The following is a 23,501-nucleotide window of genomic DNA, read 5'->3' as shown; positions in this document are numbered from 1 at the left end:
TAAATGAATTAAAATATTGATTTAAAACAAAAGAAGGCAGTAAAAGGGGAACAGAGGAAAAAGAAGAAATAAGACATATAGAAAGGAAATAGCAAAATAGACAAATCCAAACATACCAATAACTACATTGAATGTGAATGAACTAAACAAACAGTTCAATCAAAAGACAAAAATTGTCAGGATATATTTAAAAAAAAACAAGATCTAACTACATGTTGCCTAAAAGAAACACAGTTTAGATTAAAATATACAGTAGGTTGAATAGCATGCATAAATAGCTGCTATGAAAGAGCTGGAATGGCTATATGAATATAAGACGAAATAGACTTTATGACAAGGCACATTAAGACAAGGAAGGACATCTAATCATAATAAAAAGGTTAATACATCTGAAAATATAACAATTATAGACATATAACACCTAACCACAGAGCCCCAAAATACATGAAGCAAATACTGACAGAATTGAAAGGAGAAAGAGACAAGAGGGTATGACTCAGTTATCTGAAATGACTCCTGATTAAGTAAAGTTCACAAAAAATAAATATTGTTATCGTGAAGTTCCAGGAGAAATCAAAAAGGCCTAACAAGAATCATTGCATAAACCTTTTATTTAAACAAGTTTATAAACTATAACGTTTCCAGATTCCAGGGATAACCGAGGGGAATAATTCTCTCCAGTGAAAACTTAATGATTCTTTTCATTCCCGTCATCCTTTTGCGAAACAATTCCAAGGCTTACTGAAACAGTAAGATAGTATCCAGAATGTACATTCTCACAAGATGTAAGAAAGCAGACCTGAAAATACTATTTTGATAATATGTGGGCTAATCTTATTCTTAAACTGTTGTTGCTGCTGCTGTTGTAGTTTTACAAACACTGCATATTCTAAAAAAAATTTTTTTGAAACTCTGTTTGAAAAATAAATAAATAAATGATAAATATATTCATTCCATGAAATAAAGTAATGCACAAATGAATAAATAAATGATAGCATTTGTGCAAAGGTTAAGAGATTGTAAACTTATTTAGTTTCATCTCTGTTTAGTATAACACATAATATCATAAAGTGTTGTAAGCTATTCTATTTTTCAACGTAATCTTAAACTCAGGAAAAAATTAGCTTCTTTACTGCTAGACTGCAAGTTGGCAACAAACACATGGTTTAGTAGACAAAATAACACATTTATTAAGGCACTATGCCTCCAAAAGAGAACAGTGGTTAGTTACAATCCAAAACTGAGACCTGGAAAGAAGTAATGTATTACTAATTAAATAAGAAAAATAACTGGTAAATTAAGTTTTCAAACTTTAATGTTTATTTATTTATTTATGTAAATTTTATTTTTATTCCTTTTTCGAGACAGGGTCTCATTCTATTGCCCGAGCTGCAGTAGTAGTGGTGCAATCATAGTTCACTGCAGCCTCGTCCTCCCAGGCTCAAGGGATTCTCCCACCTTAGCCTCCCAAGTAGCCAGGACCACAGGCCCATGGCACCACATCCGGCTAATTTTTGTATTTTTTGTAGAGATGGGGTTTCACTATGTTGCCCAGGCTGGTCTTGAACTCCTGAGCTCAAGCAATCTGCCCACCTCTGCCTCCCAAAGTGCTGGGATTACAGGAGTGAGCCATCAGAGCCCAGGCCTCAAACTTTAACTTAAGAAAAATGTAGATGTCATTTCTGTGATAATGGTGCCATTATTCTAGACTGTAAATAAATAAATAAAATAGAGACTTACCACACTTTCATCTGTACAAAAATTTGGACTTACGCCAAAATAGCTGTAACTATTTAAATTGATGAATGGATGGATGGCTATATGGAAGGATATAAAAATAGTTGATAGATTTTTTTTTTCCTTTCTGCTGCTGCTTCATGGTAGAGCTAACCCACCCCTTGTCTCTCACTCCAGCTGCAGTGGATATCCTGTCTACCTTTTTTGTGGACATTTGTCCATCAATAACAAATGGGTACCCCAAAAGTCAAGAGTCACACAGATATTAAACCAAGTTTTATAAATGCTTGTGCTGTTGAGTTAAAGAGCTTACAAGTACTACAGGGACTGATTCTCTGACAAGGAATCAAACCCAGGTCACAGGTGTAAAAGCACAGAATCTTAGCCACTACACCACAAGGTGGAATGCCTTATTTGTAAATCCCACAGGGAATTCAAAGCAGGCAGTTTGAGTGTACAAAGGATTTTAATTTTGTTTTGGGTTAGATTTTTGCATTTTAATTTTGTCAAGAGAATTTCTAAGCCAAGACACTATTGTGTCTTTCTTTGATTGTCCCATAAATACAAGTAAGACAATTGTTTAGAATGAGAGATCTCTAAAATCTTCTTTTTTAAAAAAGAAAATTAAAGTTCTTTCTAATTTAAAGGATCCATCTTTTGGCCACTGATGATTAGAATTGCCAATGGTTTACAAATTCCAGTAGCAACTCAACAATAAGCCTCTTCATGAAAAGTCCAGGAGATAATTTTCCAGGTTTAGAATAAGTTTTTACTATACAAACAAGAGGTGTTCCTTGAGAGCATACGGAGGAGACAGTCTCCATGATCCCCAAAAATTCACTCAGAAGTAGACTTAAGATAACAAAGACTCTTGCCGCCACAGCCTATTTTTTTTTTTTTTTTTTTTTTTTGAGACAGAGTCTAGCTCTGTCGCCCAGGCTGGAGTGCAGTGGAGCGATCTCAGCTTACTGCAAGCTCCACCTCCCGGGTTCATGCCATTCTCCTGCCTCAGCCTCCCGAGTAGTTGGGACTACAGGCGCCCGCCACCACACCCGGCTAATTTTTTGTATTTTTAGTAAAGATGGGGTTTCATCGTGTTAGCCAGGATGGGCTCGATCTCCTGACCTCGTGATCTGCCCACCTTGGCCTCCCAAAGTGCTGGGATTACAGGCAGGAGCCACAGCGTCCAGCCCACCACAGACTATTAAGGCTGGTGTTTGTGCATATGGTGCCACTAGTAACCAACAAATTTGCCAGGGGCCACCAGTCACAGACCCGTTAATCCACTGGCACCAGGTAGGCCCTCCTGGGATTAGAATTTTCCCAGCCTAACCAGGCAACAGGAGCCCCTTACAGATGGAACTTATTAAGACAAACTCCCCTGAGAGCTTGACATAGTTGGAACAAAAAGTATACTGCTTAAAATCTTATGTGACCAGCCATTTTTAGACTGGTCACCTAATGTGACCCAAAAATCATGCTCCCCAAAATGGCAGGGACCAAGAGAAAATGCTCTCAAAAGTCAAGGTCTTATACGGACAGGAAACAAGACAATAGGAGAACTTCATCTGGTTTTTATTTTGGGGACTACAGCAAAGTTTATAGATAGACACAGGTCTAGTCAGAACCGCAAAACTGATCATTCTGCAGTGCCAGCTCAAATAGAGAGTTTACGGGGTTTTAGGCCCATGTCCTACCCTATGGCATCCTTCTTTATGACACAACAACACGGAAAGACAAAGACTATTTCTGGAAGGAAAGGGACCGAACAATGTGAATATTCATACCAAAAAAGGACATCAGAGTCGCTACACCCAAAACTAGTCACACAAATCCTTTTTTCCCATTAATCAAGGTTTTGGAGATGAAAATGAGACAAACAGTGATTTTTACCATCAGCTCTACCAGATTCCACAGAGGGAGAGAGGCCGGGAGCCTGACTGGTAAGAATTTCTTACCCTTCTGCTGGCTTGTCAGGTCCTTGGTTCCCTTCATTGCAGCTTCCAGAAGAACAGAGCAGCTTTGGTATCCTGTTCACGACACCAAAACTGGAGGGGCCAAGGAAAACTTCCCCTTTGCCCTCTGAAGTTTCACTGACAATCGCTGACAAAAAAGGCAGGTTAATAGGAGAAAAGGCATACAAATTTATTTGATCATAATTTTACACGTACACAGGAGACTTCAGAATGAAGACCTGAAGGGGAGGCTGGGCACAGTGTCACATGCCTGTGACCTCAGCACTTTGGGAGGCTGAGGAGGGAGTATGCCTTGGGGCCAAGAGTTTAAGGTCGGCCTTAGGAACAAAGCAAGATTCCATCTGTACAAAAAATTTTAAAATTAGCCAGGTATGCTGGGCCCAGGAGTTTGAGGCTGCATGAGCTGTGATGGTGCCACCGAGCTCCAGCTCAGGTGACAGTGTGAGACCCTGTCCCTAAAAAAATGAAAATAAATAAAATAAATAAAAGATACGGGGGAAATTGTCCACTTTTATGCTTAGGTTCAACCAAGTATGGACAGCCATGTAGAAATATGATGGAATAAAAAAAGAGTATGATCTAATGCTATAGACTGAGTGGGAGAAACTCAGCAATGCTGTCTATCTAGATTCTTCTTGACTTCTGTGCATTCCTTCCTTCTGGATGTGGGACAGGACCCGCTCTGGAATGGGATTCAACAGTCTAAATGTGGGGTAGAAGCCTCTCCGGAATGGGTTTCAACAATCTGGAACAGTCAAACGAGGCAGGTCAGATCATTTCTTTATGGACAGTTTCTATACAGAAAGGCCGGGAGAAAGAGAAAGTTAAAGTGATATTTTTAGGTTTTGTTGCTGGCTTCTATGACCCACCTGGGGGAAGAGGAATTCTAGTTTCCATGTCTTGGGAGAGAATGAGAGGCCAGAGACAGAAGGGCAAGAGAAAGTCCGAGAGGGCACCAGCACAGTAAAGATCCAGGGCAGCTCTGCTTCAGAGGCCTTCATTTGTGGCTACCATTTTCTGGGATCCTGGAATAGCCACAGCTACCTGCGAAAGAGGCCAGGCAATGTCATCTTTTGGCTATATCGTGCTCAGTAAAAAGTTGGGGCTCTGTTTATTTGAGAGAAGAGAGAACAAATATATAGTCAGCAATAAACAGTTTCTGCCATAGAGTCAAAGTTACACAGATTCAGAACTGGACAAAATGTGGGACTATAGACAGTCTCCAAAGAATGAAATGAGGAAGAAGAGCAAAGAAAAAAAGAAAAGGAGTAGAAACCCCTCTTTGCTTGTTATTAATACTAAATGGCTAAAGAAAAATTTTTAAAAAGGTTTCAAAGTAAAAACATACTTCTTTCCTCTACAATGTATTCATTGTTTATTAATCTCTTAAATAAAAGCAAGGAGATGAATTCTGCCAGAGCTAGTAAACATTTGTTTTCTACTAAACATGTAGACACTGCGTATTCAATTTACTTAGATAAATGCCTGTAAACAATAATTTAGATAAATTACATAGTTATTTTAATCATGAGTATCATTAAAAAAAATTTTTTTTAAACAGTCTGGCTCTGTTGCCCAAGCTGAAATGCAGTGGTGTAATCTCTGCTCACTGCAACCTCCACCTCCTCTGTTCAAGTGATTCTCCTGCATCAGCCTCCTGAGTAGCTGGGATTACAGGCCCGCACCACCACACCCGGCTAATTTTTGTATTTTTAGTAGAGACAGGGTTTCACCATATTGGCCAAGCTAGTCTGGAACTCCTGCCCTCAAGTGATCTGTCCGCCTCCATCTCCCAAAGTGCTGGGATTACAGGCATGAGCCACCGTGCCTGGCCTATCATGGTTATTATAAAAATTAATGATGGTTTAAAATTACATCTTGGGGGCTGTGCACAGTGGCTTACGCCTGTAATCCCAGCACTTTGGGAGGCTGAGGGGGCTGGATCACCTGAGGTCAGGAGTTCGAGACCTGCCTGGCCAACATGGTGAAACCCCCTCTCTACTAAAAATACAAAAACTAGCTGGGCATGGTGGCACATGCTTGTAATCCCAGCTACTGGTGGGGGTGCGGGGGACTGGGGCTGAAGCAGGAGAATCGCTTGAACCCAGGAGGTGGTGGTTGCAGTGATCTGAGATGGCACCACTGCACTCCAGCCTGGATGACAGAGGGAGACTCTGTCTCAGAAACAAACAAACAAACAACAACAAAAAAAACACTGCATCTTGGGGAGCAGGAGTGGGAAAAGAAAGGTGGGTTTGGTTATGAAAAGACAAGAGGCCCGGGTACAGTGGCTCAGGCCTATAATCCCAGCACTTGGGAGGCCAAGGTGGGTGGATTGCCTGAGGTCATGAGTTTGAGACCAGCCTGACCAACATGGTGAAACTTCGTCTCTACTAAAAATACAAAAATTAGCCAGGCGTGGTGGCAGGCACCTGTAATCCCAGGACTCGGGAGGCTGAGGCAGGAGAATCGCTTGAACCCGGGAGGCGGAGGTTGCAGTGAGCCGACCAGGCCATTGCACTCCAGCCTGGGCAACAAAAGTGAAACTTCATCTCAAAAAAACAAACAAACAAACAAAAAAACACAAAAAAAAGAAAAGAGGCGAGATTTTCAGGGAGACAGAACTGCTCTGTATCTTTACTGTGGTGATGGAAACATGAAACTACACATGCATTAAAATTTCATGAACTAAATATACACACACATACAAATAAAACTGGGGAAACCCTGAAGATTGTTGGGTTGTATCAATGCCATTATTCCACTTGTGATATTGTATGACAGTTTCACGAAGTGTTACCTTTGAGGGTACACAGGATTGCTCTGAGTACTCTCAATTTCCTATAACTTCATGCATCTACCTGAAGGTTGTAGGTTGCATTACCTACAACTTCATCTATCATGAAATAGAAAATTTAATTTTAAAAAGTCTCAGCCAATGAAAATGATTCTACAAGTATTCAGTTAATTTTTTAAAAATGAAAAAATGCTCAATTTATAATTATTGTATTGAGAGAGCTCTCACCACTGTTCTTTTGCTACCAGAGCAGAATTTTTCTCACGAAATTATTATTAACGTTTTTCAAAATCTACCTACCACACAACATACATACTACCACACAAACATTGTTTAACTTTTTATTAGACACTGGGTTAAGAGTTTAAATGTGCCTTTTTTAGTGTAAATGATAGTATGCTCTGTGTACTGTTCTGTAACTTGGTTTTTTCATGTATTTGTCTTGGAGATATTTCCATTTCACTAAATAAAGAACCACCTCATTCTTGTTGTTGCAGAGTATTGCATAACGAATGCATCATAGTTTATTCACCCACTCTGCTACTGATGGACATTCACATTGTTTCCAATATATATGCTTTATTTGCCTCTTCTACACTTGTGTGGATTTCTCCAGAATAGCTATCAAGAAGTTAAATCCCTGGGCTGGGCTCAGTGGCTCATGCCTGTAATCCCAGCACTTTGGGAGGCTAAGGCAGGCGGATCACAAGGTCAGGAGATTGAGACCATCCAGGCCCACATAGTGAAACCCTGTCTCTACTAAAAATACAAAAATTAGCTGGGCGTGACGGCACATGCCTGTAATCCCAGCTACTCGGGAGGCTGAGGCAGGAGAATCACTTGAACCAGGGAGTCGGAGGTTGTAGTGAGCCAAGGTCATGGCACTGCACTCCAGCCTAGGGACAGAGTGAGACTCCGTCTCAAAAAAATGATAATAAAATAAAAATAAAAAAAGAAGTGAAATCCCTGAATAAAGGGGCATATGCATATAAAAACTTAATAGATACTGACCTATGGCCCTCCAAAAAAGGCTATAACAGTTTACATTCCTAATGCAGTGTACCCATTTTTTTATATCATCATTTGATGTCATCAAACTTTATCATTGTTGACAATCTAATTTGGAAAAATCTAGTATCTTTTTTAAAGTAAACTTTTTTGTTGAAGTATAAACATGAATACAGAACAATGCATAAATCAAATGTATATATAGCTCAACTAATTTTTACAAAGTGATGGCTGGGAGAGGTGGCTCACACCTGTAATCCCAGCACTTTGGGATGCCGAGGTGGGCAGATCACTTGAGGTCAGGAGTTCAAGACTAGCCTGGCTAGCATGGTGAAGCTCCATTTCTATTAAAAATACAATAATTAGCTGGGCATAGTGGCACATGCCTATAATCCCAGCTACTCAGGAGGCTGAAGCACAAGAATTGCTTGAAGGTGGGAAGTGGAGGTTGCAGTGAGCCAAGATTGCACCACTGCACTCCAGCCTGAGACACAGAGCAAGACTCTATCTCAAAAAACAAAACAAAACAAACAAACCACAAAAAAAGTGAGCCTGCCCATGTAACCCTAGCCCATTTGAAGACATGATTACTACCAGCTCAGAAATCTCCATTGCATTCCTACCCAGTCACTACTCCTCTCAAACATAACTGATGGCAGCGGCTGCTACCATCACACCAGCTGCAGCAGGGAGGCCCTGCTGGGGCTGGGCACTCCATGGAGCTGGTGGGAGGCCCGCCCTTTCTGAATTGGGGTGGGAGCTACCCAGGTGCCACTGCAGCCCCCCAAACTGCGGCTGCAGACCCAGGCCTCATGCTCTGTGGAGCCCGTAGAAGCCCTGCCCTCCTGGGCAGGGCTGCAGCTGCCCAAACCATGGCTGTGCATCCAAGCCTCCCTGTGCTCTTGGAGGAGGCCAGGAGCAGGCAGGATCTGCCCTCCCGGGTGCGGCTGCAGCCCCCGCAACCAACAGCTGCAGACCAGGGCCCCGCTGCATGGAGCAGGCAGGAGTTGGGAACAAGCGGGATCCCTGAGTTGGCAGGGCAGGAGCTCCCAGGTACAGCTGTGGCCACCCTCCCAGGCACAGGACCCAGGCATCTCTGCAGCCTGCACCCTCGGGTGCCCAGGAAGGTGCCCCCCCACAATCCCTGCAGGCTTAGGAGTGTCTGCTTCCACTGCCTGACCTCTCTTCTCTCCCAGCACCTGCTCAGATCTCTCCAAGTGGGGTTGGGCCGAACACCCGGGCCATGAATGGCAGTGGGAGGCAGACAGGTTGCTGGGCAGAAGGGGGTGGGGTCCCCAGTAAGGCACCACCTTCAGGCCATGGAGGGCCTGGAAGCTGAGGGCCAGGCCACCAGTCCCACACACCAGAGTGGGGACTCCCTGCTGCCTATGGCCACCCATGGACCAATCTGCATGCACTTACTACCCTATGAGGTCCATAAAAGCCAGGGGCTCAGCCACAGGACTAGAGAGGATGGACAGAGCAGGATAGAGGATGCAGAGGACAGAGATGAAGGGACGACCAGCTGCAGAGAAGAGCTACCATCTGCTGACAGTTTGAGAGGCCTGCAGAGACCTCCAAACAACCTGCCTGCAGAGAAGAGCCACCCTCTCCAGGGCCTCCTCTCTGCTGAGAGCAGCAGATGATGGGACGACCAGCAGGCAGAGAGGAGCTACCCTCTCCAGGGCCTCCTCTATGCTGAGAGCTGAACACCTGACAGGAGGACCTGCAGAGAGGAGCCACCCACTGAGGGTCTCCCCTGAGCTGTTCTAACACTTAGTAAAGCTTATCTTTGCCTTGTTCATCCTTCACTTGTCTGTGTACCTCATTCTTCCTGGACGCAGGACAAGAACTTGAACAAAGGCGCTACTGGCCACAGAGGTTTCTAGGAAGAAAACTGACAACCCAAAGATCCCATAACATAACCACTGTCCAACGTTCTAATAATATAAGGCAGTTTTGCCTATTTTTTGAATTTTATATAAATGAAATAATATAATATGTTCTTTTGTGTATCTTGCTTTAGATCAACATTATATTTGTTTTTGTTTTTGTTTTGAGACAAGGTCTCACTCACTCACCCAGGCAAGAATGCAGTGGCGTGATCACTGCTCACTGCAGCCTTGACCTCCCAGGCTCAAGTGAACTTCCCACCTCAGTTTCCCAAGTGGCTGGAACTATAGGTGCATGCCATCACAACCAACTAAATTTTTTAATTTTTCATAGAGACAAGGTCTCACTACATCACCCAGGCTGGTCTCAAACTCCTGAGCTAAAGCAAATTCAACCACCTTGGCCTCCCAAAGTGCCATGAGCCACCATGCCTGGCCAAATCAACATGATTATCATTTAGATTGTCCAAGTTGGCCTGGTGCAGTGGCTTATGCCTGTAATCCCAGCACTTTGGGAGGCCAAGGTGGGCAGATCACCTGAGGTCAGAAGTTCAAGACCAGCCTGGCCAAAATGGCGAAACCCCATCTCTACTAAAAATACAAAAATTAGCCAGGTGTGGTGGCAGGCGCCTGTAATCCCAGGTACTCAGGAGGCTGAGGCAGGAGAATCACTTGAATTTAGGAGGTGGAGGTTGCAGTGAGCCAAGTTTGCGCCACTGCACTCCAGCCTGGGTGACAGACTTAGACTCTGTCTCAAAAAACAACAACAACAAAAAAATTGTTTTGTGGCAGTACTTTGTTCATTTTCATTGCAATATTATTATTCCATTGTATGAGTATACTACAATTTATATACATTTTGCTTTTGATGGATAATAAGGTTGATTGTAGTTTGGTGCTATTTTAAATCATGCTGCTATAAATGTTGTCATACAAGTCTTTTGTTAAATATATATATTTACCATACACACACACACACACACACACACACATTTTCTACTGGGTATACACCTAAAAGTGTATATTTTGCTGGGTCATAGGGTATGTATATGTTTAGCTTTAATATATGAAGCCCAACAGTAAATGGTAGCCCCAATTTATACCCCTATCAGTAGCAAATCAAATATCCAGTAACTCCATATCCTCCACCTTTAAAAAGTTTAACCGCTTTAAAAGATATGGAATTCTATCTTATTATTGTCTTCATTTGAACTTCTTTGAGAATGATGTTGAGTTGCTCTTTTATGTTTATTACTCATTTATATATCCTCCTTTATAAAAAGTCTGGTCAAAATTTTGGTCAATTTTTTTGGGGGTTGTACATGGATTCTTTATATATTCTGGGTACAAATCCTTTGTTTTATATGTGTGTATGTGTATATTTACATATATATATATATATATATATATATATATAATATTTTACCATTGAGTAGCTTGCCTTTTTACTCTCTTAATACTGTCTTTTTATTAAGAGAAATTCTCAATGTTAACAAGACACAATTAAACAACCTTTTTCTTTATTATCAGTGATTTTTGTCCAGCTTAAAAACCCTTTGCCTACCTCAGGATCGTATTATCTTATAACATTTTCTAGAAGCTTTATTTTTTCCCTAAGTATAAAATCTATGTAAAATTGATGTTTGGGTATAGGTAAAGTAGGAGTACAGATACACTGTCATCCCTATAAATATCCAATTTGTACAGCACAGTTTATTGACAAAATCACCCTTTCCTCACTGTACTGTACTATTACCTTTGTCACAAATCAGGTGACTACATATGTGTTGATCTTTTTCTGGACACTATTCTTTTCCATTGATCTATTTGTCGATCTTGGAGACAAAGCGATACCATTTTATTCTAACAATTATTTTATCTTAATAATAAGATGTGATATCTAGTAGGTAGAGGCCTTCTAGCCTTGTTCTTCTTTAAGATTCTCTTGGCTATTTTTGACCTTTTGAAATTACATGTAAATTTTAAATCAGCATGTCAATTTTTACCCAAAAATGCTGAAAATTTTACTGGACTGTATGAATCTATACATGAATTTGGGAAGACTTCACATGTTTTCATTAATAAGTCTTTCTAGCCATGAATTTGGTGCAGCTCTCCATTTATTTAGGTTTTCTGTTATTCCTCTCAGAAATATTATATATTTTGATATGTTGTTTTATTTTGTTTTGTTTTTTTGACAGAGTCTTGCTCTGTTGCTAAGTTGGAGTGCAGTGGCACGATCTCAGCTCACTGCAATCTCTGCCTCCCGGGTTCAAGCGATTCCCCTGCCTCAGCCTCCTGAGTAGCTGAGACTACAGGCATGCACCACCACACCTGGCTAATTTTTTGTATTTTAGTAGAGATAGTATTTAATCATGTTGTCCAGGCTGGTCATGAACTCCTGACCTCAGGGGATCCACCCGCCTCAGCCTCGCAAAGTGCTGGTATTACAAGTGTGAGCCACCGCGCCCAGTCAGATCTTTTTTTTTTTTTTTTTTGAGACAGAGTCTTGCTCTGTTGCCTAGGCTGGAGTGCAGTGGCACAATCTCAGCTCACTGCAATCTCTGCCTCCTGGGTTCAAGTGATTCTCCTGCCTCAGCCTCCCGAGTGGCTGGGATTACAGGCACCTGCCACCACGCCTGGCTAATTTTTGTATTTTCAGTAGAGACAGGGTTTCACCATGTTAACCAGGCTGGCCTCAAACTCCTAACCTCAAGTGATCCACCTGCCTTGGCCTCCCAAAGTGCTTGGATTACAGGCGTGAGCCACCACACCCAGTGATATGTAGAGATCTTATACTATTTCAGATTTATTCCTGTGTATTTAGTGTTTCTTCAGGTAATTGTACATTTTATCATCTAAAAGTTTTACTTTATTATGGCTATAATATAGGAATACAATTGAATTTTCTATATTGACATTATATTTATTCTTTCCATTGCTCTTCATTTATTTCTGCATTTCCGTGCATCCATCTGAGATAATTTTCTCTTTAGCATGAAGAATTCCCTTTAGCAATTCTTTGTGTGGGTCTGTTAGTGGTAATTTTTCCCTCAGTTTTTGGTTTATAAATACATTTTTATCTTATCTTAATTTTTGAGGAATCTTTTGCTGGGTATACAATTTTAGGTTAGCTTCCTTAAAGATATTCGACTTTTTATAACTTCCATTATTTTTGTTGAAAAGTCAGGTGTAGGCCGGGCATGGTGGCTCACACCTGTAATCCCAGCACTTTGGGAGGCTGAGGCGGGTGGATCACAAGGTGAGGAATTCAAAACCAGCCTGGCCAAGATGGTGAAACCCCATCTCTACTAAAAATTAAAAAAAAAAAATTTAGCCTGGCGTGGTGGCAGGCGTCTGTAATCCCAGCTACTCAGGAGGCTGAGGCAGAGAATTGCTTGAACCCAGAGGCAGAGTTTGCAGTGAACCGAGATCGCACCATTGCACTCCAGCATGGGCGACAGAGTGAGACTCTGTCTCAAGAAAAGTCAGTTGTTATTGTTGGTCTTTTGAAGGTAATATGTCTTTTTAAGCTATACATTTTAAAGATTTTCTCTTTGTCAATTTTTGGGATTTGAGTAAGATATCCCCATGTATTATTTTCTTTTAAATTTATCTTGTTTGGGTTTTGTAGAGCTGGAATCTACAGATTGATAACATTCATTTATTTGGGAATATATTCAGCCAAAATATCCTAATATATTGCTGTGTCTACCCCATTATCTCTCTCCTTTCCTTCTGGGGCACAATTACATATCAGTATTTCTACTACTCTCCCCACATTGTCTCTTACATTCTTTTCTGAATTTTCAACACATTTTCCCATGTTTTATACTAGATCTTAACAAATAAACTAGTTTTTCAGTTCACTAATCCTGCCTTCTGCTGTGTTTAATCCACTGTTAAACCAATCTAAGAGTTCTCAATTTCCATTATTGTATTTTCAGTTCTAGAATTTACATTTGATGCATTTTCATAGGTTTCAGTCTCTGGTGAAATTCTCCATCTTGTCAGCTATTTTACTGAATAGATATTAATCATATATATATTTTAAGTCTATACCAATTGTTATGACCTTTTATTGGGTCCTAATATTATTAATTTGTGTTTTTTAATTTGATCTTCTAAACATTTGTCTCTTTATCTTTTCACATAACCAGCTACTGGTTTTATCAATTACTCTACTGATTTTTTATTTGTTTTTAATTTTTAATTTCCTCTATTATCTTTATGAATTCTCTTCTTTCACTATCTTTTAATTTGTAATTTATTTGCTTACTAAATTGTAAGATTAAGTTTAGGATTATTTTAAATATTTCTTTTTAAAAAATAAAAGTACTTGAAAATATAAAAAGTTCTCTAAGTTCTATTGGCTTTGTTCTATGTATTCTAGTTGTTTAACTTTCATTTTTAATTAGTTTGTAATTTTTGTGTTTATTTTCTTTTAACTCAAGATTTATTCAAAAATGTGATTTTTTCCCTTAATTTCCAAGAGGATATTTTTGCTGTCCGTTTATGTTAATTTCTAATTTTAATGCATTGTGGCAAGTAGAATGTACTATAAAATCTTTGCCTTTTTTGTCTTCATTGAGATTTCCTTTGTGGCATAATACATGGTCAATTTTTGTCAATGCTCCAAGTAGGACTGAAAATAATTAGTACTATTTGCTTATTAGGTTCAAGTTCTACACCATCTATAGATATTAAATTGAGAATTTTAAAATCACTTATTTAAATCTTTTTCTCTATTTTTACTATTTAATCTATCTATTTATAGAAGATGTATGATAAAAATCTTTTACTCTGATGGTGGATTTACCTAGTCTACTCTTTCCACTAGTTACTTGCTTTTATATTTTAAAACAATGTCTTTAGATCCACAAGGATTCATTAATTTAACATCTTCTAGGTAGTCTGTAACTTTTATAAAGATGAAATATATATTGCCCTTAAATATAATTCACTTAGAATTTTATTTTTATCTTTATATTTTTAGAGATAAGGTCTCACTATGTTGCCCGGTTGGTCTTGAACTCCTGGTCTCAAGCAGTCCTTCTGCTTCAACTTCCCTTCCTGAGTAGCTGAAATTATAGGCACAAGCCACTGCACTAGGCTGGAATTCTATTTTGACTGTCATTACTATTACCACATCTGTTTCCTCCTTATTAGCATTTGCCTATTAAGAATTTATTTCTGGCTGGGCACAGTGGCTCAGGCCTGTAATCCCAGCACTTTGGGAGGCTGAGGTGGGCAGATCACCTGAGGCCAGGAGTTCGAGACCAGCCTGGCCAACATGGCAAAACCTCGTCTCTACTAAAAATACAAAACATTAGCCAGGCGTGGTGGTGGGCACCTGTAATCCCAGCTACCTGGGAGGCTGAGGCAGGAGAATTGCTTGAGCCAGGGAGGTGGAGGCTGCAGTGAGCTGAGATCATGCCACTGCACTCCAGCCTGGGCAACAAGAGCGAAACTCTGTCTCAAAAAAAAAAAAAGAATATACTTCTTAATAGATGAATTAAACTTATTCATATTTATTGTAATTATTTATATATTTGGACTTATTTGTTTTATTGTTTTTCCATTTTCTTTTCTTTTAATAGAGACAGAGATTTGCTCTATTGTCCAGGCTGAAGTGCAGTGCTGTGATCATAGGTCACTGTAACCTCAATTTCTTGGGTGCAAGCGATCTTCCCAACTCAGCCTCTTGTGCAGCTAGGACTATAGGCACGTGCCACCATGCCCAGGTATTTTTTTTCATTTCTTGTAGGAATGGAGTCTCACTATGTTGCCCAGGTTGGTCTCAAACTCCTGGCCTCAAGTGATCCTTCTGCCTCAGCCTCTCAAAGTGCTGAGACTACAGGTGTGAGCCCCTAATATTTCTTTAACCAATTTAATTCTTCCATTTTCTTTTTTTTTCCTGGAACTCATATTAATCAAACGTTGGACTTGTAGATTTAATCCTCAGTGTCTCATATTTTCTATTTATTTATCTTTTTGTTCAATAGATTAGATGTCCTTATATTTATCTTCCAAAATTTTAAACAAAAAAGTTAAGGTCAGTAATCATATTAATAGTTTTAATTTCCAAGAGCTCTCTCTTATTCTGATTGCTCCTTTGCCAAATATTCTGCTCTCATGAATGTTTTATTGATTACTTCTCAAATCTCTCTGATATTAACTAAACAGTGTATCAATTTCTAGAAAGAATTCTCTATTTTTTCCTGAAGGAAAATATCTAGTTATAGGTCCTTTTGAGTACAAAGGCAAACTATTCCATATACCATATAGACCTTCAATGTATTTTCTTGATTTCCATCAACTTTACCTTTTATCTTCTCTCTTACTTGCTATCGCTAGTTCTGGCTACTCTGTGGTATTCTGCTGGAAGGCAGCTGCCTCCTTTGGCTGCAGTCCCTTTCCATGGATATTCTAGGCTGCTGCTTCTTCAGTCAATATCCTTCCAATTTCTTCAAAAATGTATGAAAAATCTTCCATACTGACCATGCTGATGGTTAACCACATCTCCTACTTTTTGTTTTTATAAATATATACCCTTTTAAGTCTTTTAAGAGGTATTTTAATAAAATTTCAAAAGAGGGGTCAAATGTGCATCTTTCTTTCCTTCTTACCTCCTTTCTTTCCTTCTCTTTCTCTCTCTCTCAATCTCTCTCTTTCTTTCTTTTTTTTTTTTTTTTGGACAGGATTTTGCTCTGTCACCCAGGCTGGAGTGCAGTGGCACAATCAAGGCTCACTGCAGCCTCAACCTCTTGGGCTCAAGTGATCCTCCCACCTCAGCCTCCTGGGTAGCTGGAACTACAGGTGTGCACTACCACACCTGGCTAATTTTTATTTTTTGTAGAGACAGGGTTTCACCATGTTGCCCAAGCTGGTCTCTAACTCCTGAACTTAGGCGATCACCCTGCCTCAGCCTCCCAAACTGCTGGGATTACAGGCATGAGCCACCATACTTGGCCCAAATGTGCATTTTTCTTCCATCTTTAATCACAATTCCTAGTTGATTCCTCTTTAATAGAGGCAAAATTCTCGTGTCTCTCTACAAATGTTAATTATATTTGTTCTAAACTATTTTTCTAACTTGTCCTTTTTAATTTTTTTTTTCCTTTTTCCTTTACTTAGAGACTTTGTCACCCAGGGCAGAGTGCACTGGTGTGATCATGGCTCACTGCAGCCTCAACCTCCCTGGCTCAAGCAATCCTCCTGCTTCTGCTTCCCAAATGCTAGGATAACAGGTGTGAGCCACTGTACTTGGCCTCAGGTTTTGATGTTTCTTGAATATTATACCCTTTTTTTGTTTGCTGGGTTTTTTCTTTTTTAAATGTAGATCTTTTGAGTGTGTGTTCACCTTGTTAACTGAGATTCCCTGTTAGCCTATGCACAGGTGGGATCTGCTTATTACATTCCACCTGCAGGATTTTTGAAGAAGAAAATGGTAGATGTGGAGTTTGACAAGGTGTGTATCTTAGTCCATTTTCTGTTGCTTATAACAGAATACCTAAAACTGGGTAATTTATAAAGAAAAAAATTTATTTCTTACAGCTATGAAGCCTGGGAAGTCCAAGGTCAAAGAGGCATACCTGGTGAGAGCCACCTTGCTGGTGGGACTCCCTTGAGGTGGCCCTGGGCAGTGAGCCTGTGGAGAGTACCCTGACCTGTCCTCTGAAACTATTCTGTCCTCCTATGCCTCTGGGCCTGTGATGGGAGGGGCACCCTCTAAGATCTTTGAAATGCCTTTGGGATCTTTCTTCCCTTGTCTAAAGGAATGGCACCTGTCTCCCTTTTATACAAACTAATCTCTTTAGCAAACAGTCACTGGGCTGCACCCTTGGTTTCCTCTGCTGAACATGCTTTTTTACTCTTTATGTGGTCAGGCTGAGAGTTATCCAAATCCTTCCACTCTGCTTCCCTTTTCATGATAAATTCTACCTTTAAATTATTCCTTTGCTCCTGAATATCAGCATAAGTTGTCAAATGTAATCATGTAGCTCCTTCTATATTTGGCTTAGGAATTTCTTTTGCCAGATACCCTAGTTCATTAATCTCAAGTTTGGCCCTCCACAATGCCCTCAGGCATGGACACAGTTCAGCCACATTCTTTGCCAATTTATAACAAGGATGGCCTTTACTCCATTTTCCAATACCACCTTTTACAGTTGCATCTCAAATCTCAGCAGAATGGCCTTTACTGTCCATATTTCTATCCATATTCTGGTTACAATCATTTAACAAATCTCTAAGAAGTTCCAAATGTTCCCTTGTCTTTTTGTTTTCTGAGTCTTGCCAGAATCACCCTTAATACTCCATTCACTGAAATACAGTCACTTTATAGCCTGCTCCTCCAAACTCTTCCAGCCCCTGCTCATTACCTAGTTCCAAAGCTGCTTCCCCATTTTCAGGTATTTGTCATCAGCAAAATCCCACTTCTTGGTTCCAATTTTCTGTCTTCATTCATTTTCTGTTGCTTATAACAGAATGCCTGAAACAGGATAAGTTATAAAGAAAAGGAATTCATTTCTTACAGTTGTGGAGGCTGGGAAGCCCAAGGTCAAGGGGGCATCTGTTAAGAACCTTCTTGCTGGTGGCAACTCTCTGCAGCATCCCAAGGCGGCACAGGGCATCACATGGTGAGGAAGCTGAGCATGTTAACTTGCTAACTCAGGTCTCTGTTCCTCTTCTTGTAAAGCCACCAGTTCCTCTCTCATGACAACGCATTAATTCATTAACCCGTGAATGGATTAGTTCATTCATGTAGGCAGAGACCTCATGATCAAATCACCTCTTAAAGGTCCCACCTCTCAATACTGCACATTGGGGATTAAGTTTTGAAATGAATTTTGGAGGAGACACGCAAACCTAGCAGTGGGCTAGGACCAATCTCAACGTGTGGGGCCTCTCTCTTCCTCCTAAATGTCAGAAGCCATCCAGGGCACTGTCCTGCCTTTTCAGTAAAAGTATACATGGACTGCCTCCCGCCACCCCCACCACCACCTTTAGGGGAAAATTCTTCTGCCATCCACTGCAAGCACAAGTAGGGATAAGCTTGAGAGGCTGACCTGGCTCTTCCTACAGTGGTACTTCAATCAATAACTCATAGAATTGTCTAAGGGCCACTATTGATAACCAATACCTTTTTTCTGTGTGCTTAGAGCACTCCAAGAGTCACTTCCATTTCTGTATAAGGCCTTTATTATGCAACTGTTGTTTGTCCACCTTCAATTCAATCCCACGTGCCTTCTATTTTTCAAGTATTCTTATAATGTCTGGCCCATGAGAGCACACCTTCATGTATTTCAATTCTGGGCATGTTCATGTATGCACAAGTGTGTGTGTATCTAAGTTTTCTGTAATTTTCAGAGATTTTTGGAAAAGGGGGGAGAAGTGGGAAAAGGACAGAACTTGTTCTTTGTCTGCCATCTCAATACAATCTCCTTGCTAAATTTCCAATTACATATTAAACTCTTTTAATCCCAAACACAGACAACTGCTAGTATCATATGATCTAATTTGGAAATCTCTGCTTCTGAGATGATGTTATATGATCTCAATTTAAGACTTGGTCCCCACTAAACCTGACATCTGCATGACACATGTGAATAAATTTCATTCTTCATCCACAAAATTATCTTTCAGATTTTAATATTGGATCTCAAAAGTATTGAGAGTTCTATATTACAGAGATTCTTACAAATACAAAACAGCAATACATGCCAGGCACGGTGGCTCATGCCTGTAATCCCAACACTTCGGGAGGCTGAGGCAGGCAGATCACTTCAGGTCAGGAGTTTGAGACCAGCCTGGCCAACATAGTGAAATCATCTCTACTACAAATGCAAAAATTAGCTGGGCGTGGTGGGTACACCTGTAGTCCCAGCTACTAGGGAGGCTGAGGCAGGAAAATTGCTTGAACCTGGGAGGTGGAGGTTACAGTGAGCCAAGATGGCGCCACTGCACTCCAGCCTGGGTGACAGGGCAAGACTCTCTCAAGTAAGTTAATTAATTAATTAATTAAATCAATAAATAAAACACGTTTAAAAAACAGCAATACAAATAATCTTTTTGTTTAACTATAACAAAAGAGAAAAAATAACTTTTCTAAAAAAAAGTTGTGTTAAAATTCAAAAATAAGAAAAAGCAACTCAAAAAGGTCCTGAAACACTATTTCCTTACCACTCATCCCTAAAATTACTTCAACCAACAGTCTTTTGCCAATGCTAATAAATTCAGAAATAATTTAACACTATTTGAGAGTTGCCATTTAAATTCCAAACTTTGAAATCTAAAATAGTCTCTGATCAGATGTACAATGGAAATTTTATAGAAAGATCATTACATGGTAAATTGGTTGCAAAAAGAAGAAATTTTATAGAAAGAAATACAATCCTGAAATAAAATAAACTAAAAATATTCCTAAGGATTAATTCTAAGGAGTTCAACAAAACAATTTTTAATATATTTTTAAAATATTTAATGCACATCTAATATGTCCCAGACACTGTTCTAGACATGGGGATATTTCAATAAACAAAACAGACAAAACTCACTGTTTTTGGAATTTACATTCTAGTATATACATATGATCATATAATCTGAATAATATGAACTTGGCCTTTTCCTATAGAAATTACTAATAAGGTAAATAAATGTTTTAAGACCAAACACATATCTTCCATAGCTGTCTATCACACAACAACATAAAAACATATTTGAAAATATTTATAACACAGAGATACATTTAGCTACTGACTTCAAAACATTAGAAAATAAAGATCTTGTAAGAGAATGCAAGTAAAGTCAAATGTCCTAAAACTTACCTGAGTTAAATGATTCACTTGTAAAGGGAGGTATTGACCAGATTTTAGGTAAGTGTACTAGATTTTAGATAACTCTTAACAGATGTTAATTTATATACTAAAACTAAATATCCAAAATAATCCAGATGTCAGAACTGTGGACCCAGGAAAATACTGGGTCTAGGAGGAGCAAGATTTTGATCATCTACAGTCCCACTGTACAATATGGTAGCTACTCACGTCTGTGGTTAACTTTGAATTAATTACAATTTAAAAATTAAAAATTCAGGCCAGGCACAGCGACTCACAGCTGTAATCTCAGCACTTTAGGAGGCCAAGGCGGGCAGGTCACTTGAGGTCAAGAGTTCGAGACCAGCCTGGACAACATGGGGAAACCCCATCTCTACTAAAAATAAAAATAAAAACAAAATTAGCCGGGAGTGGTGGCCCGTGCCTGTCATCCCAGCTACTCGGGAGGCTGAAACAGAGAATCACCTGAATCCTGGAGGCGGAGGTTGCAGTGAGCTGAGATCACACCACTGCACTCCAGCCTGGGCGACAGAGCGAAACTCTGTCTCAAAAAAAAAAAAAAAAAATCAGCTCCTCGGTCACACTAGCCACATTTCAAGCGCACAATTGCCACATAAGGCCGGTGACTACCATGCTGGACAGGGCAGCTACGGTACATTTCCAATACTGCAGGAAAGTCCCATGGCCCGCGCTGCTGTGGGGAATCAGAAGAGGCACGCCATTCCTCGGAAGAACAAAAACCTCCTAGAGAGGCTTAAAAAATTTGCCATTAACACGGAAAAAAAAATCTTCTATTTCCATTCCTCCATCTTATTTTCTTACCTCCTAGACAATGTTTCTTTTTTTATTCTTTCTCTCCCTATTTTCTCACATTTTTCCTACCCTTTTTTCTTATTTTTCTCTCACTGCTTTTTCTGACAACAAACATGCAGTCCATCTTTAATGATTTGATGCATTTCTTTAGGGTTTTTAAAATTTCTCAATGTTAAAATGTAAGGAGCTGAATGAACATTATTTCTAATGTGTTTAAAAAAAAAAGCCATATTTAGAGGAGGCTGTTTTTTAAGGTATGTGATCTTAGGTGTGTTTCCCCCACCTGAGAACATTATTCTTCCACAGAAAGGGTTTCTCACCGTTGGAATCCGGGGTGAAAAAAAATTTGCAATTCTAGTTCCGGCCTCTGGGGTTTCCTTGCACCGGAGGCCGGGCTCAGTCCTCTGGGCCGCGAAGTGGGCGCGGAACCTCTCGGTCCGCCGCACTCCTACCGCCACCTAGCGGAGGGAAGGCGCAAGGGCTCCTTCGTCACTGACGGTTGCCAGGCAACGGAGGCACGGCCCGGCCCGCGTTAAGGAGGAGGGCGCAGACCGAAGGACACTGAAAGAGCTGTAACAACCCCACTTTCGATTGGCTGAAGAGCTCCCAGACTTCTCATGAGCCAATGAGAAGAGGCACGCTGATGGCGACAGACGCTATGCGACTATGCGACTCCTCCCACCCACGCTCTGGCAACGTGTCTGGAGACTGCGGAGGCTTACGTCGGACCCGAGGTCCCTCAATGCCTCATGCGCACCCCACAGCTCGCGCTCCTGCAAGTGTTCTTTCTGATGTTCCCCGATGGCGTCCGGCCTCAGCCCTCTTCCTCCCCATCAGGGGCAGTGCCCACGTCTTTGGAGCTGCAGCGAGGGACGGATGGCGGAACCCTCCAGTCCCCTTCAGAGGCAACTGCAACTCGCCCGGCCGTGCCTGGAATCTCTACAGTGGTCCCTACTCTCGTGACTCCCTCGGCGCCTGGGAATAGGACTGTGGACCTCTTCCCAGGTGAGGGAAAACGTTGTGGGGGTGGAAACTTACTTCTGAGATCTAAAATTCTGTGAGCAAAGTTGAGCTGCCACAAAGCGGGAGTGGGGCTGTTGGAAGAAGGAGGATGAGCACCTGGGAGAGTTTGGGGATCTTCATCCCACTCACTCTGTGTTGTACTTTCATAGTCTTACCGATCTGTGTCTGTGACTTGACTCCTGGAGCCTGCGATATAAATTGCTGCTGCGACAGGGACTGCTATCTTCTCCATCCGAGGACAGTTTTCTCCTTCTGCCTTCCTGGCAGCGTAAGGTGAGCCTCGTTGCTCAGACTGAATCCTAAAGGGGATTGGGGCCTACAATGGGTAACATTTGGATGTAAGAAGAGTTAGTCTTTGTGCCTCCCACCCGTACTTCCACTCCTAGGACATTCCCTTCGTTTTTCCTAGGAATTGCCTTTTCTGATTCTCTAGAGCAGGGCTGGCCAGTAGAATAAGATCTTCGTGTCGTCCTATAGGTGCCCAAGGAGTCCTCTCTTTGGCATCTGGCCGATATTGCTGGGACACTCTTTTTTGGACCTGCCCCGCCCCTTCTAAATATATCTTCTCCCTCCTCTTTGCTGACAGGTCTTCAAGCTGGGTTTGTGTAGACAACTCTCTTATCTTCAGGAGTAATTCCCCATTTCCTTCAAGAGTTTTCATGGATTCTAATGGAATCAGGCAGTTTTGTGTCCATGTGAACAACTGTGAGTAGAAACATGTTGGCTGTTCTTATTTTCTAACACAGGAGTGTTATCTTTTGTCTTCCCTGGCCCACATTGGAAGAAGAATTGTCTTGGGCCACACGTAAAATACACTAACGATAGCTGATGAGTTAAAGAAAAAAAAAAAAAAAAAAAGCAAAAAAAGTCATAATGTTTTAAGAAAGTTTACAAATTTGTGTTGTTGGGCTGCATTCAAAGCCGTCCTGGGCTGCATGTGGCCAGTGGGTTGCAGGCTGGACAAGCTTGGTCTAACATTTATTGAGAATTGGCTTTTATTCTGGCCTTTTTTCCATGTCTCTTTTTTTTAAACTTTTTTTTTTTTTTTTTGTCCTTTGAATCTCTACGCATCTTTCTGCCTCTTCTCTCTTATTGCCGAATATATTTGCTTTTTTTTTTTTTTTTTTTTTTTTTTGAGACGGAGCCTCCCCCTATTGCCAGGCTGGAGTGCAGTGGCACGATCTCAGCTCACTGCAACCTCTACCTCCCGGATTCAGGTGATTCTCCTGCCTTAGCTTCCCGAGTAGCTGGGACTATGGGTGCGTGCCACCATGACCAGCTAATTTTTGTATTTTTAGAAGAGACGGGGTTTTGCAATGTTGGCCAGGATGGTCTTGATCTCTTGACCTCATGGTCCACCCACCTCGACCTCCCAAAGTGCTGGGATTACAGGTGTGAGCCACCGTGCCTGGCCATA

General features: G+C 40.8%; 2 protein-coding genes across 2 annotated transcripts in view; one reads left to right on the top strand and one right to left on the bottom strand.

Moving 5' to 3' along the window:
• Positions 1 to 21,549, bottom strand: part of ENTPD1 (ectonucleoside triphosphate diphosphohydrolase 1) — a 194,567-nt gene extending 173,018 nt beyond the window's left edge. Inside the window, exons 1-4 of the mRNA XM_054522681.2 lie at positions 21,382 to 21,549; positions 17,795 to 17,904; positions 4,583 to 4,757; positions 3,696 to 4,458 (exon numbers count right to left, since the gene is read on the bottom strand). Coding sequence (XP_054378656.1) covers positions 3,696 to 3,732 — 37 coding nt within the window. The 5' untranslated portion in view covers positions 3,733 to 4,458; positions 4,583 to 4,757; positions 17,795 to 17,904; positions 21,382 to 21,549. The remainder of the gene's footprint in view (positions 1 to 3,695; positions 4,459 to 4,582; positions 4,758 to 17,794; positions 17,905 to 21,381) is intronic.
• A 51-nt stretch (positions 21,550 to 21,600) lies between these two features.
• The window catches only part of TCTN3 (tectonic family member 3), a 28,450-nt gene continuing 26,549 nt past the window's right edge, over positions 21,601 to 23,501 (top strand). The window contains exons 1-3 of the mRNA XM_009245651.3: positions 21,601 to 22,066; positions 22,234 to 22,357; positions 22,671 to 22,789. Of these exons, the coding sequence (XP_009243926.1) occupies positions 21,811 to 22,066; positions 22,234 to 22,357; positions 22,671 to 22,789 (499 nt within the window). The 5' untranslated portion in view covers positions 21,601 to 21,810. The remainder of the gene's footprint in view (positions 22,067 to 22,233; positions 22,358 to 22,670; positions 22,790 to 23,501) is intronic.

This window comes from Pongo abelii, chromosome 8 (assembly GCF_028885655.2).
Source record: "Pongo abelii isolate AG06213 chromosome 8, NHGRI_mPonAbe1-v2.0_pri, whole genome shotgun sequence".
Taxonomy (NCBI): Eukaryota; Metazoa; Chordata; class Mammalia; order Primates; family Hominidae; genus Pongo; species Pongo abelii.
This window is presented reverse-complemented; position numbering and strand designations above follow the sequence as displayed.